The sequence below is a fragment of the Apodemus sylvaticus genome, chromosome 22 (assembly GCF_947179515.1).
Source record: "Apodemus sylvaticus chromosome 22, mApoSyl1.1, whole genome shotgun sequence".
NCBI lineage: Eukaryota > Metazoa > Chordata > Mammalia > Rodentia > Muridae > Apodemus > Apodemus sylvaticus.
The window spans coordinates 22,585,936-22,602,223 of record NC_067493.1 but is presented as its reverse complement, the minus strand read 5'-3'; the positions used below and the strand labels follow the sequence as shown (position 1 = coordinate 22,602,223).

The 16,288-nt window shown below is 43.6% G+C and overlaps 1 protein-coding gene across 2 annotated transcripts in view; it reads left to right on the top strand.

Moving 5' to 3' along the window:
- Positions 1-16,288, top strand: part of Lmtk2 (lemur tyrosine kinase 2) — a 91,951-nt gene that overhangs the window by 52,960 nt on the left and 22,703 nt on the right. For both annotated transcript variants that reach the window (XM_052168726.1, XM_052168725.1), the window contains exon 7: positions 2,636-2,769. In XM_052168726.1, the coding sequence (XP_052024686.1) occupies positions 2,636-2,769 (134 nt within the window). The remainder of the gene's footprint in view (positions 1-2,635; positions 2,770-16,288) is intronic.

Below are 16,288 nucleotides of genomic sequence, written 5' to 3'. Positions count from 1 at the left end.
TATTTACTGTTTCTATTACATTAAGTGGTTAACATTAAATTAAGTTAAAGTGTATTAAAAGTTAATTCGCTGTGGTTAGTGATCTGACAAGGTCCTGCATACAGCACCACTGGCCTTTTGTGTTGGGATTTAGGAGGGCTGTAAGTGGCCCACTTCTAAATAGTCCTCGCAGGGTGCGTCTCTCTCATGCTGGCTGTGGCTCCCTGTCGCCATCTAGTGTGAGCAAATTGTCGTTCTTGGGTTTACTTGAAAATTGTAAAGCCTGGATAAAGAGAATTTCATTTTAATTCAAAACACATTGAGGTTTTTTGTGATTTTTTTTCTTTAAATAACAGATAGTAGTAAATGTCCAGGTCTACTCACTAAGCGCCTTTAAAATATAAATATGACAAGCTGAGTCCTGTTGACATAGTCCTGTAATCTCAGCTGCTTAAGAAACTGAATCAGGAGGATCACAGTTTATATCCAGCCTGGGCAACATGATGAGACATTGCCTCCTAGTACAAAGCCAGAAAAGGTCTGGAAGTGGAGCTCAGCTGAGGGACACTTGCCAGGCGTGCGTGTGGCCCGGGCTTCGGTCTCAGAGGTGCGTCTCCGTCCTGCCAGTTAGTAAACGGGAAAGTATGAGCACAGTCTAAGACAAAATTCTTTCTTTTTTCCTTATTTTTCTTTTTGGATGGATTTTCTTGTGTTCCAGGCTGGCTTCAAAGTCATTTTATAGCCAAGGATGACCTTGAATTCCTCATCCTCCCATCTCCACCTGTAGCAGAGACAGTCATTGTCATAGCTCTTGAACAAATTTCTTGACTCTTTTAAGCCTTAGTTCTGTATCTGCAAGATACCTGGAGCTGTAAGGAACACAGTGCTCAGAGGCACAAAACAGTAACGCTGATACACAATGCTGGCACGTGAGAGGGTGGGCGAGAAGTCTTCACTAGCCTGCATCCCGTGTCATACTCGTCTCAGAACACAGGATTAACTCAAAATAGTCACTATTATCCACAGAAATGGCTTTGTGTGGTGGATTGTTAGAGAGGAATAGAGACCCATGCAGGTCTTGGGTGGGACGTAGATATCGCTCTATTTGTATGAAGTAGTAAGTTGCCTGTGGAAGAATATTACTGAAAATTTGATCCTGAGCCGGGCAGTGGTGGCGCACGCCTTTAATCCCAGCACTTGGGAGGCAGAGGCAGGTGGATTTCTGAGTTCTAGGCCAGCCAGGTCTACAGCATGAGTTCCAGGACAGCCAGGGCTATACAGAGAAACCCTGTCTCGAAAAGCCGAAAAAGAAAAAAAGAAAAAAGAAAAAGAAATTTTGATCCTGGGAGGAATCTGACACATTTTATCTGTTCAATAAACTTACTGAATTGGTCAAGAAGATCCTTCATTCTCTCAGTTTCTTTTTGAGTTGGATTTTAAACTGTAAGATCTTGAGTTACTTTCTTCCTTAGTAACATCATAAAAATCTTCAACTCAGGTGGTAAAATGCTTGCCAAATAAATATGAGTTCAATGACCAAAACTCATGTAAAAAGAGCCAGAGACAGTGTGTGTGTGTCTGAGTGTCTGTCTGTCTGTCTGTCTGTCTGTCTGTCTGTGTGTGTCTGTCTGTGTGTAATCCTAGCCCTAGAGAGACTAGATTCCTGGAACCAGCTGGCCAGCCAGTCAGGCCTAGTAAGCAAACTCAGACCAATAAGAGATACTGTCTCAAAAACTAAGGTAGAGAATGTTTGAGGAAGATGCCAGGATTGACCTCTGGCCTCTAAATCACACACACTCTTGAACGTGTGTGTACACATTCCTCTCCCCAGAAAGCTTTTATTTGGATTAGATCAAATCTATAACATTCTTTTCTGAAGTGTATCCCCCAAGCAGAGATGCTATCCATGCATCCTCTTAGACAGGCATCCCAGAGCAGTCCTGGGGTCACAGGGAGCTGGGTGCCTGTGTCTGACTGGAATTTGTTCCTTTTCCGGCTCAGGCTACCGTCCTCTGCCTCGGATTTTGAATTGAATTGGTGTTTACTAGTGGCTGGTTTCTCACGTTGGTCCCTGAGAAAGGAAGCTGAGTGAGACCGGAGCCTGTCACGAGCACTGAGTGGCTTTCCCCGCCTCTTCTGCCTTTTCTTTATGCAGTCTCCTCTCCATGGCTTACTCATGCATATGGTGGCCATGGAGCCCTGTGATAAAGTACTCACTGGCCATTGTGTCCTGGAAATGGAGTCAGATCTGCAGGGGCCTCCTTCGGTTTCTATACTGGGGTGCAGGCATTTAGGGGGTATGTGTGTGTATGTGGTCAGGGCCTCCCTGGTGCCTGCACATTGTACCCTGTAGTCTGCTCCAGAACTAGGAAAGGCTTCCTGCTTATTCACCTTTAGACTTCAGGTTTTCAAGTTACAATTTTTCAAAATAGTGAATAGCACCATTTTTTTTAAAGCTCTCCATATCACTTCTTCATTACCTGAAGGTTTCTAGACATCTGTACTGCACTGAATTTAATTGTGCATTGCTGTCGGGTTGTATTTCATTTACTGTTTTTTTCTGTATCGTTCTTATTAGTTCACATCAGCTGCAGTGCTTTTCTGGGTGCTTGGTGTCTTCTGGTGCTGCACTTGACACTGCATGCTTGTGTTGCAGGGCGACCTGAAGGCTTACCTGCACAATGAGCAAGAACACGTGCGGGGCGATTCACAGACCATGCTGCTGCAGAGGATGGCGTGCGAGATTGCCGCAGGGCTGGCAGCCATGCACAAGCTGCACTTCCTGCACAGGTAGGTGTGGCTGGGCACAGGCACGGGCACACCTCATGTTGGTGCTGTTGCTGCCATCTGGAGAGGTTGTCAGGTATAGGAAGAAGGCTGAGGAAGGGCTGTAGCTTAGACAGTAGACTGGTCACATGCTAAAACTCCAGGCTTCATGAACTGGGCATAGTGGTAATAGGATGCAGGAGGAGCGTCAGAAAGAAGTTTAAAGACATCCTCAACTGAAGAATTGAGTTTAAGGCCAACCTGGGATGCATGAGACCCTGATTCAAAAACGCCAGCACAAAAACCAAAGGCGGGAAGAGTGGAAGGAGGACACCATAAATCAGGTTGTATCATGAGCCCTCTGCTTTAGACTTGGCGGTAAAGACAGAGTTGGGCTAGAGTTAAAGCAACACCAAGGAATGGAATGAACAGAGCCTAAAACCTGGGGACTCCCTGAGGACTGTGCCGCAGTGTAGGAAGTGCACAGCCTTAGGATAGGGAGGGACTGTACCTGGCTATCCTGAGGCTGTGCACTGGCTCCTCTTGACCTCTGACTTGGTGCTTCTACGTGGTAAGCTTTAGGCTGGGACCTTCTCAAGTGCTCCTCTTACAGCCCGGAGGAAGAGCTGCTATAAGCAGCAGTGTCTTTTTGTAGGTGGTGGCTTTGGTTTCTGGCCAGCTTAAGGTTGGCTTAAGAGTGTCAGGTCTGCAGGGGCCTCCTCCAGTTCATACACTGGGGTGCAGGCAGTTTGGGGCTGTGTGTGTATGTGGTCAGGGCCTCCCTGGTGGCTGCACATTGTACTCTGTAGTCTGCTCCAGGAATTGGAAAAAGCTTCTTGCTTATTCTCCTTTAGACTTCAGGCTTTCAAGTTCTAATTTTTCAAAATAGAATTATTTATTTGTGTGTACACAGAGTCAACAACACCAGGCAGAAGAGGGAGTCAGATATCCTTCTTTCTCACTCTCTGTCTTCAGTGAGAATTACCTTTGATGCAGGAGCTCTTCCTAGGCTGGAAGTCACCGATGCTCAGCGACCCTCTGTCTCTGCCTCACCTCAGGTGGGGTTGCAGGCATGAGTGGGACACTGGGTGCGGGATCATTATCCATTACCCATGCTTGCATAGCAAGGGCTTTTTAGTTGACTTTAAACAACTCAGGTATCTCTTAATAACCAAAGAATCTGAAAAGGCATACCTGTCTTGAAGAGATGTCTGTGATGTTGATGTTTCCAAAAACAAGTCTTGGGCTGGAGAAGTGGCTCAAGTTCACACTGCTCCTGCAGAGGACCCACATTCAGTTCGCAGCACACACCTCCGGCAGTTCACACCTGTGCATGACTCCAGCACTAGGGAATCTCACCTCCTCCTCTGGCCTCCACAGGCACATAGGCACGCACACACATAGACACACACACACACAAACTTAATAGAACAGAAAATGTTTAAGTCTCTGATCAAAATCACAACATGAAGTTCCCAGAGGCCACTGGGAAGTGTATATAAGGGCTGTTCACTACTGTGTTCTTAAAGATGCCAGAACTGTCTTAGCCAGCAGTGTTTTCCCATGCTTCCTCAAGGCCAAGCCTTAGAGTCTAGAAAACAAGCAAAGAGAAATCACATGACCTGGACGATATCCAAGCACAAAGCCCAAGGCACAGAAGAACCTTGGAACCATTGGCAGTGGTGCATTCTGCTTTTTAAAGTACTGCTTCGGCTGGGTGTGTGATAGCTTGGGTGGTAAAGAAACTACAGGGCCAGCGTTAGACCCCCTTGTTTTTTATTTATTTAATTTATTGTCCAAAATATATGTCTATCTTGTTTATATATATACATACATACACATGATGTTTGCCTGTGTGTATGTAAGGCCATACTCATGCACTGGCCTCAGAGACTGGAGAAGGCATTGGGTTCTGTGAAACTAGAGTTACAGGCAGTTGTGAGCCGTCATGTGGATGCTGGGAAGGAACCCAAGTCTTCTGCAATAGCCACAAGTACTTTTTAACTACTGAGCCATCTCTCCTGCCCCAATCCATGTTTTTACTTTTTATAGAAACCCAGTGTGGCGTTGTAAGCTTGTAATCACAGTGCTGGGTAGACAGATAAATGAATGCTCAACGCCCAGCTTACCCAGCTTACTCAGGGACAGGAAGTGGCAATGACTGCGGGAGTGGTGTTATAAGACAGTGTCTGAGGAGCCGCTCCTGAGGTTGTCCTCGGCCTCCACATGCACATGTGCATAGCTGCATACTCAGGTGTCCACACACACACTCCACACACATGCACACACACATACAGATGCTGTTTGATACAAGTCTCATGTGGGGCACTGTTCTTTAAATTCTTCCTGCGTAGGTGGCCATCCGTATGGCATTATGTTAAAAGTGGGGTTTAGAATATTGGCTGACTCAGAGGACTTGGTTGAAATAGACCTGTCCACCTGTCTAACCCAGAGTTGTTCTTATGTTAGAAACTTGTCTAGTAAATCACCCTAGTTAAAATTTGTCTTTACATAATGTTTAAAGAGAGCCTTATCGCAGGGTCTCAGGCAGCCTGCATCTCATAGGCCACACCTTGAAGGCCATGTGAACAGCACATGTTGCTGTTACCATTCCACAGGTGACCCAAACAAAGCCGAATGTCCCCTGTCCTCTGCTTTCAAGGTCTCCTGAGCAGCAGGTACTATCAGGTCACTGGTGAATGGTGTTTGTGCTCAAGCTGGCTAAGTAGCCAGCTGATAGCCAGCAAGAGCACAGACCCGGGAGGAAGGACAGGAGCCTTTTCCATACATGCCTGGTTTTGTTTTTGTTTTCTTTTTTACTACTTCTTTCCTTCTCTTTTTTAAGACAGGGTCTTTCTGTGTGAGGCCTGAGTGTCCTGGAACTCACAGAGGTCATCCACCTCTGCCTTCCAAGGGCTAGGATCAAAGGTGTACAGCACCACACTCAGCTAAAAAGAATTTTGTATTGTTGTTGGGTTTGGGGCTTGGGTTTTTTGTTTGTTTGTTTGGTTGGTTGTTTTCTTGTTGTTTTGTTTTGTTTTTAAGATCTGAAACACTCTCTGTAAACCACACTGGCCTTGAGATCTCACTCAGAGATCTCCCTGCCTCAGGCTCCTGAATGCTGGGATTAAAGGCATTTGTCACCACCACCAGGCTGGCTAAAATAAATTCTTTAAAAAAAAAACAAAAAACAAAAACCTATTGTACATGGTGGTTAGGAGGCCACAGCAAGAGATTGCAAGTTCAAGACTAGCTTGGACTACATAATAAGACTGCCTCAAACAGACACAAAATAATCACCCCAGTATTACCTGAAAGGGTAACAAATGGGAGAAACACATTCACAAGAGAACTAGTGTAAGCTTCAGCTGTCTGCACTGTTGAAGATTGTATAGTTGTGGCTTAGGATGACAGACTAGACTAGCTAACAGGAGGGAATTCTGTGTTGGGATATCTTAAGTATTAAGGTGCAGGTTAGTAGTCATAACAGTGTGTGCCTTTTGTATATTTGTTTTGGTGTGAACATTGTGCAGAAAGACTGTACCTACCTATTTGTTAATTTGTGCTACCTGGAAGAGTAGAGGGAAAGGAGGAAGACTTTAAAACAAAAAGAAGAAAAAAGCCACCACCAGCAGCAACACCTTTGCACCTCAGGAGGGCACAGAAAGAACCTAGCTCCCTTGCTGCCCAATTAATGTTGCATCTCTGTGTAGCTCAGGTGATGGAATACTGGCCAGGCATCCTCCAGGTCCTGGATCTATCCTAAGCCCCCACAAAAGCAGGTGTGGATACCTGGGATTCCGAGACTGGGAGGTGGAGGCAGACCAGACTAGAAGTTCAAGGTCATCCTTAGCTACATAGAGTTTGAGGTTATTCTAGGCCACATGAATTCAGTAAATCAAGGCACATACATACCATCTACTGGTATGCTTGCGTCTGTGGCCGCCCTCTGTAGAAAAACCGCTGCATTTTTCTAAGCTAGCCCAGGGTAGGCCACCTGACAAAATCAGCATTCCACAAGGAAAGTACTAGCTCCCTTCTTAACTAGCACTTGGGCCACTGATTACAAATGTTACATAGAAAATATAGCAGCTTTCTTTGATTCAGATCCAATGTGGCCTCTAGTCTAGACTTCGATCTGGGGAGGTTGCCTCGTGGGTAGTTAATCCTGGTGACATTATGTTTTACCCTTAGCAAAGGTATCTGGTTATGGTGTAGGTCCTAGGTATAGGAACCTGAGGGGATTGGCCAGAAACGTCAGGGTCCCTCTCAGAAGAGGAGGCCCAGCTCACATTCCAGGGAGGCTCCTCAAGCATGCCTGGGCTCCTGGAACATGTCCGTTCTTAGCCTGCCCCAGATCTGCTGCCTGCTGTGTTTTCTTAGTAAATAAGGAGGTAGAATCCCCAAGGGATTCGAGGAGACATTTGGTGGTAAGAACCATCAAGGCCTTGTCCTAGAGATAGTTACTTGACAACTCAGCTTGGCCTTGGTTTCAAGTAACATTTTTGATTTGGTTTTTGTTTGTTTTGTTTTGATTTGGCTCACTTTGTGTTTTGTCAGTGCTGAGGCTAGAATTCGGGGCCTCATGTATACTTGAGAGCTGTATTTCCATCCCCTCACTAAGGGATCCTAGGTAGGGGCTCTAACTGAACCATGCCCCCAGCCCAGCCTTGGTTTTAGACATTGTCAAAGCATCTCCTTTCCCTATGTATTCAGGTTTAGCTGCTGTGTCTTGGGGTCCACTTCTAGGAGGTTCCATTCTCTAGACTTAGGCTCTGAGCTGGAATATGACCCTGAGGGTGGCGCTTCCCCCTGCTATCATAATCCTCCAGGCTCAGAACCCTGGACAGGCTGCTGTCCAGTACCCTTTTTTTTTTTTAATTTATTGATATATTTATTTACATTTCAAATGATTTCCCCTTTTCTGGACCCCCACTCCCCGAAAGTCCCATCAGTCCCCTTCCCCCCCCCTGTTTTCCCACCCAACCCTTCCCACTTCCCTGTTCTGATTTTGCTCTATACTGCTTCACTGAGTCTTTCCAGAACAAGGGGCTACTCCTCCGTTCTTCTTGTACCTCATTTGATGTGTGGATTATGCTTTGGGTATTCCAGTTTGCTAGGTTAATATCCACTTATTAGTGAGTGCATACCATGATTCATCTTTTGAGTCTGGGTTACCTCACTTAGTATGATGTTCTCCAGCTCCATCCATTTGCCTAAGAATTTCATGAATTCATTGTTTCTAATGGCTGAATAGTACTCCATTGTGTAGATATACCACATTTTTTGCATCCACTCTTCTGTTGAGGGACACCTGGGTTCTTTCCAACTTCTGGCTATTATAAATAGGGCTGCTATGAACATAGTGGAACATGTATCCTTATTACATGCTGGGGAATCTTTTGGGTATATGCCCAGGAGTGGTATAGCAGGATCTTCTGGAAGTGAGGTGCCCAGTTTTCGGAGGAACCGCCAGACTGATTTCCAGAGTGGTTGTACCAATTTGCAACCCCACCAGCAGTGGAGGAGTGTTCCTCTTTCTCCACATCCTCGCCAATACCTGCTGTCTCCTGAATTTTTAATCTTAGCCATTCTGACTGGTGTAAGGTGAAATCTCAGGGTTGTTTTGATTTGCATTTCCCTAATGACTAATGAAGTTGAGCATTTTTTTAAGATGTTTCTCCGCCATCCGAAGTTCTTCAGGTGAGAATTCTTTGTTTAACTCTGTACTCCATTTTTTAATAGGGTTGTTTGGTTTTCTGGAGTCTAACTTCTTGAGTTCTTTATATATATTGGATATTAGCCCTCTATCTGATGTAGGATTGGTGAAGATCTTTTCCCAATTTGTTGGTTGCCGATCTGTCCTTTTGATGGTGTCCTTTGCCTTACAGAAACTTTGTAATTTTATGAGGTCCCTTTTGTCAATTCTTGATCTTAGAGCATACGCTATTGGTGTTCTGTTCAGAAACTTTCTCCCTGTACCGATGTCCTCAAGGGTCTTCCCCAGTTTCTTTTCTATTAGCTTCAGAGTGTCTGGCTTTATGTGGAGGTCCTTGATCCATTTGGCTTTGAGCTTAGTACAAGGAGACAAGGATGGATCAATTCACATTCTTCTGCATGCTGACCTCCAGTTGAACCAGCACCATTTGTTGAAAAGGCTATCTTTTTTCCATTGGATGTTTTCAGCCCCTTTGTCAAGGATCAAGTGGTCATAGGTGTCTGGGTTCATTTCTGGATCTTCAATCCTGTTCCATTGATCTGCCTGCCTGTCACTGTACCAGTACCATGCAGTTTTTAACACTATTGCTCTGTAGTATTGCTTGAGGTCAGGGATACTGATTCCCCCAGAATTTCTTTTGTTGCTGAGAATAGTTTTAGCTATCCTGGGTTTTTTGTTATTCCAGATGAATTTGATAATTGCTCTTTCTAACTCTGTGAAGAATTGAGTTGGGATTTTGATGGGTATTGCATTGAATCTGTATATTGCTTTTGGCAAAATGGCCATTTTAACTATATTGATCCTGCTGATCCATGAGCATGGGAGGTTTTCCCATTTTTTGAGGTCTTCTTCCATTTCCTTCTTCAGAGTCTTGAAGTTCTTGTCATACAGATCTTTCACATGTTTGGTAAGAGTCACCCCAAGGTACTTTATACTGTTTGTGGCTATTGTAAAAGGGGTCATTTCCCTAATTTCTTTCTCAGCCTGCTTATCCTTTGAGTATAGGAAGGCCACTGATTTGCTTGAGTTGATTTTATAACCTGCCACTTTGCTGAAGTTGTTTATCAGCTGTAGGAGTTCTCTAGTGGAGTTTTTTGGGTCACTTAGGTAGACTATCATGTCATCTGCAAATAATGATAGTTTGACTTCTTCCTTTCCAATTTGTATCCCTTTGACCTCCTTATGTTGTCGAATTGCCCGAGCTAGTACCTCAAGTACAATATTGAAAAGATAAGGAGAAAGTGGGCAGCCTTGTCTGGTCCCTGATTTCAGTGGGATTGCTTCAAGTTTCTCTCCATTTAGTTTGATGCTGGCTACCGGTTTGCTGTATATTGCTTTTACTATGTTTAGGTATGGGCCTTGAATTCCTGTTTTCTCCAAGACTTTAAGCATGAAGGGATGCTGAATTTTGTCAAATGCTTTTTCAGCATCCAATGAAATGACCGTGTGGTTTTGTTCTTTGAGTTTGTTTATGTAGTGGATTGTATTGATGGATTTCCGTATATTGAACCAACCCTGCATCCTTGGGATAAAGCCTACTTGATCATGGTGGATGATCGTTTTGACGTGTTCTTGGATTCGGTTGGCAAGAATTTTATTGAGTATTTTTTGCATCGATGTTCATAAGGGAGATTGATCTGAAGTTTTCTTTCTTTGTTGGATCTTTGTGTGGTTTTGGTATCAGCGTAATTGTGGCTTTGTAGAAGGAATTGGGTAGGGTTCCTTCTGTTTCTGTTTTGTGGAATAGTTTGAAGAGTATTGGTGTTAGGACTTCTTTGAAGGTCTGATAGAATTCTGCACTGAAACTATCTGGTCCTGTCCTTTTTTTGGTTGGAAGACTTTCTATGACCCCTTCTGTTTCTTTAGGGGTTATGGGACTGTTTAGATGATCTATTTGGTCCTGATTTAATTTTGGTATTTGGTATCTGTCTAGGAAATTGTCGATTTCCTCCAGATTCTCCAGTTGTGTTAAGTATAGGCTTTTGTAGTAGGATCTGATGATTTTTTGAATTTCCTCAGTTTCTGTTGTAATATCTCCCTTTTCATTTCTAATTTTGTTAATTTGGATACTTTCTCTGTGCCCTTTGGTCTCAGTCTGGGTAAGGGTTTATCTATCTTGTTGATTTTCTCAAAGAACCAGCTCCTGGTTTTGTTGATTCTTTGTATGGTTCTCTTTGTTTCCACTTGATTGATTTCAGCCCTGAGTTTGATGATTTCCTGTCTTCTACTCCTCCTGGGTGAAATAGCTTCTTTTTGTTCCAGGGCTTTCAGGTATGTCATTAAGCTGCTAGTATATGCTCTCTCCATTTTCTTTTTGGATGCACTCAGGGCTATGAGTTTTCCTCTTAGCACTGCTTTCATTGTGTCCCAAAGATTTGAGTATGTTGTGCCTTCATTTTCATTAAATTCTAAAAAGTCTCTGATTTCTTTCTTTATTTCTTCTTTGGCCAAGGTGTCATTGAGTAGAGTATTGTTCAGCCTCCATGTGTATGTGGGTTTTCTGTTGTTTTTGTTGCCATTGAAAACCACTCTTATACCATAGTGATCTGATAGGAGGCATGGGATTAGTTCGATCTTCTTGTATTTGTTGAGGTCTGTCTTGTGACCAATTATATGGTCGATTTTGGAGAAGGTACCATGAGGTGCTGAGAAAAAGGTATATTCTTTTGCTTTAGGGTGAAATGTTCTATAAATATCAGTCAAATCCAATTGGTCCAAAGCTTCAATTAGTTTTACTGTGTCCCTGTTTAGTTTCTGTTTTCCTGATCGATCCATTGAGGAGAGTGGAGTGTTGAAGTCCCCCACAATTATTGTGTTAGGTGCAATGTGTGCTTTGAGCTTTAGTAAAGTTTCTTTTACGAATGAGGGTGCCCTTGCATTTGGCGCATAGATATTCAGAATTGAAAGTTCTTCTTGGTGGATTTTTCCTTTGACCAGCAAGAAGTGTCCCTCAGTGTCTCTTTTGATGACTTTAGGTTGAAAGTCCATTTTATCTGATATTAGAATGGCTACTCCAGCTCGTTTCCCGAGACCATTGGCTTGTAAAATTGTCTTCCAGCCTTTTACTCTAAGGTAGTTTTTATCTTTGACATTTAAGTGTGTTTCCTGTATGCAGCAAAATGTAGGGTCCTGTTTCCTTATCCAGTCTGTTAGTCTATGTCTTTTTATTGGGGAATTGAGTCCATTGATGTTAAGAGGTATTGAGGAATAGAGATTATTACTTCCTGTCATTTTTGATGTTATTTTTATATTTGAGTGATTATCTTCTTTTGGGTTTGATGAAGGAAGGTTACTATCTTACTTTTTCCAGGGTGTAGTTTCCCTCCTTGTATTGGAGTTTTCCTCCTATTATTCTTTGTAGAGCTGGGTTTGTGGAAAGATATTGTGTAAATTTGGTTTTGTCATGGAATGTCTTGATTTCTCCATCTATTGTGATTGAGAGTTTTGCTGGGTATAGTAGTCTTGGCTGACATTTGTGTTCTCTTAGAGTCTGCATGAGATCTGCCCAGGATCTTCTAGCTTTCATGGTCTCTGGTGAGAAGTCTGGTGTGATTCTGATAGGTCTTCCTTTATATGTTACTTGGCCTTTTTCCCTTACTGCCTTTAATATTCTTTCTTTGTTTAGTGCATTTGGGGTTTTAATTATTATGTGGCGAGAGGTTTTTCTGCTCAGATCCGGTCTGTTTGGAGTTCTGTAGGCTTCTTATATATTCATAGGCATCTCTCTCTTTAAGTTGGGAAAGTTTTCTTCCATAATTTTGTTGAAGATATTTGCTGGCCCTTTCAGTTGTAAATCTTGACTCTCATCTATACCTATAATCCTTAGGTTTGGTCTTCTCATTGTATCCTGGATTTCCTGGATGTTCTGGGATACAAGCTTTTTGCATTTTGCATTTTGTTTGACTGTTGAGTCAATGGTTTCTATGGTATCTTCGGCATCTGAGATTCTTTCTTCCATCTCTTGTATTCTGTTGTTTATATTTGCATCTATGGCCCCTGATTTCTTCTCAAGGTTTTCTATCTCCAAAGTTGTCTCCCTTTGTGATTTCTTAGTTGTTTCTATTTCTGTTTTTAGATCCAGGATGGTTTTGCTCAGTTCCATCATTTGTTTGTTTGTGTTTTCCTGTAATTCTTTAAGAGATTTTTGTGTTTCCTCTTTCATGACTTCTGCCTCTTGACTCAGGTTCTCCTGCATTTCTTTAAGTTTTTTGCCTTTCTTCTTTATTGGCTTCTATCTCTTGAGCCTTATTCTCCTGCATTTCTTTAAGTGATTTTTGTGTTTCCATTATACGGGTTTCTAGCTTATTCATGTTCCCCTGTATTTCTTTAAGAGATTCATTTATGTCCTTTTTGTGTTCTTCTAGCAGCATCATGATCAGTGATTTTAAATCCAAATCTTGTTTCTCTCGTGTGTTGGCATAACCAGGACTTGCTGATGTTGGAGAGTTTGGTTCAGATGCTGCCATATTGCCTAGATTTCAGTTAGTAGCGTTCCTGTGTTTGCCCTTTGCCATCTTGTTCTCTGGAGTTAGTTGGTCTTGTCCCTGGCTGGTTTATCTGAGCATTTCATCTAGTTTTGCAGTTGTTTACAGTGGGACAGTAAACTGGAGCCAGTAGAGACCCACAGAGACCTGACTGTCCAGCTCAGCCTTGGTGCCTGACCAGCCCAAGGAGAATCCCACCCAGGGGGCCTTATCCTGTCCCATCAACTGTCCCCAAAGTCCAACCAGCCATCTCAGATGGTTCATAGGCACTGTCAGAATTTTACAGTAGAAGAATTCTACATTCCCAGAACAAGATAAGCAGAGGAAAAGGATGCTCTGTGCGTGCGTGTGTGTGTGTGTGTGTGTGTGTGTGTGTGTGTGTGTGTGTGAGAGAGAGAGAGAGAGAGAGAGAGAGAGAGATCATATGTGGTGTCCCTACACCCTCTCCCACACACCAGTCTCTTGATCTCTTGATATAATCTGCAGCTTGCACATCTGGGGTCCACAGCATAATGAACCCGTCCTTAGGAACCTTGATGTTTGTGGCTGCTGTAGGTAGACAATGAGGGTGACAGAGAGGGTGTATTAGTTTGGGTTCTCTAGAGTCACATAATGTATGGGCAGTCTCTATATAGTTAGGGAATTTGTCAATGACTTACAGTCTATAGTCCAACTCCCCCAAAATGGGTAGCAACAGCTGTGAATCCAAGGATCTAGCAGTTGCTCAGTCCCATGAGACAAGCAGTCAAGGAAGAGTGAGTAAATCTTCCTTCTTCCAATGTCCTTATATATCTCCAGCAGATGGTGTAGCCCAGATTAAAGGCTGTAGATCTCCAGCACAGGGTGTGGCCCAGATTAAAGGCATGTGTATCCATGCTTTTAATCCCAGATGATCTTGATCTCAGAGATCTCCTTGTCTTAATCTTCTGGAATTCATAACCACTACGCTTCAAGATCTCCATGCCCAGATCCAGGTCAGAAACTTATATCTCTGAGCCTCCAGATTAGGATCATAGGTGAGCCTTCCAATTCTAGATTGTAGTTCATTCCAGATATAGTCAAGTTGACAACCAGGAATAGCCACTACAGAGGGTCAACTGGGATTAGGATGGTAAGTTCTCTCCTCAGCAGCTTTACCATTGTGAGTCTCTGTCACCAAGATTGAGTATGATAGCACGAACCAAGCTCACGGAATTGTACTCAGTGGCTTTTAGGCACCTGGCTTCCAGTCCTTCTCCCTCTCCCCCCAGCCTCCCTCCTCTCTGGTTACTTGGCTTCCTGTAAATAGAAACTTGGCATGGATTAATTTGGAGCTGCCCTTGATCCCCTTGAGCCATTTGCACTAAAGCCACTATCACACATGGGCAGGCTGTGATGTGTAGCTACCCAAGTTAAAATCAAATGGTGAGGAGATGGGACTTGGAACCCTTGGGCCTGCTGCCAGGTGTGGTGACCAGCCAGTACCTTCCAGGAGCCAGCAGGCCTGGGCTTGGGCAGCCTTGTTACCAGACCTGGTTTTCAGCTTGAAGGAGACCTGAGCGACCATGACGTCAGCTTGCTAACACCTTGTGTGTTTTCTGTTCCGTAGCTTTGTACATTAATAGGTGCAGAGAATACTTAATGTTAGCATTTGGAGCCCTGTTACAGCATTACTTTGAATCTTGGTAACACTCTAATGTTTTCAAAACATTCTGTACACATTTTTTATTATGTCCCTGTAATCACCATTTCTGTGCACACTAAATCAAACTTTAAAAAAGTAGGTTTCTATATTGTCAGTAACAGCAAAGTCAGAAAGTGTCCAGCTTTCCCCCACATAGTACCATGGGCTAGAAGGCTTTGTGTTGGAGTACCATACAAATCACCCCACATAAACAGCACAGAGAATTTCAGTGTAGCTGAGCCAGTATTACACTCCGCATGGCCACTGAAACCTGACACATGCAAGGTGTGGTGTTGCGGCCACCCATTGCTGCCCCTTGTAGCTGTTGTTGGGGTGAGCACGAGAGCACTCACCCACAGGCAGAGTCACTTTCAGATGCTGGGTGGTTAGTGGGTGCTGTTTCTCTCTCCAGCTAATAAATAAGAAAACTGAGTCACTGGGGAAGAGGAGGTGTTTCTTAGGCAAACACCTGGATAGTGAGGGCTTTGTAGCCTGTGTGCGTGTGCGTGTGCGTGTGTGTGTGTGTGTGTGCGCGTGCGTGCGTGCGTGCGTGCGTGCGTGCGTGCGTGCGTGCACGCCACCTGTAACTCCAGCTCTGAGGGATCCAACACCTGCTCTGGCTTCTGAGCATCTAAACTCATGTGTACAAACCCACACACAGACACGCATACACATAATTTAAAAATAGAATAAATCTTTTAAAATTTTTTGAAAAGCCAAAAGGAAGGGGGAATTTTTTTCACTCATTAAAGTATGCCTTTTGTTTAATATGTGTAGGCCAAAAGACACTCCTAAATTATTTTTCCTGACCATTTTATGTATGTATATATGTATGTATGTATGTATGTTTGTTTATTTATTTCTCGAGATGGGGTTTCTCTGTGTAGCCCCAGCTGTCCTGGAACTTACTCTGTAGACCAGGCTGTCCTGGAACTCAGAAATTCTCCTGCCTCTGCCTTCTAAGTGCTGGGATTAATGGTATGCACCACCACTGCCTGGCCAAACATTTTATTTTTGAAACAATGTCTCTTGCTAGCCTGAAATTCACCAAGTAGGCTAACCTGGCCTTCTGTCTCTGCCTCTCCCACCTCTGGGTTTGCAAGGGTGCGTGCGCCGCCATATCCATCTTTCTCACATGGGTTCTGGGGGATGCAGATCCTGGTGATTGCAAGGGAAGTACAAACTGAGTCTTGTCCATAAACTGTCCTCCCCAGCAAGGTAGAGTGGGAAGAGGTGAGAGTTTCTGGGAGAGGGGCTGATGCTATCGCTTGCATGTCTTTGAAAAGTGAAGACTGAGCCATCTCTCCAGTCTCCCCAATTTCAATATTTTAAAGTTCTTTCTGAGTTACTCTTGAAATGCTGTGATTCAAGTCATGGTGTAGGTATATTCAGTACTTAACCAGTGATCATAGCTATGTGCCTAAGATATGGTTAGGAATGTGGAATTTAACTTTTTGTTTGTTTGTTTTTGTTTGTTATGGTTTGGGTTCTGGTTTTTTGAGACAGGGTTTCTCTGGAACTGTCCTGGAACTCACTCTATAGACCAGGCTGGCCTCGGACTCAGAAATCTGCCTGCTTCTGCGTCCCAAGTGCTGGGATTAAAGGCGTGCGCCACCACTGCCCAGCGGAATTTAACTCTTAAACTATGAAAAAATTGAGACACTAACTACAAGCAGA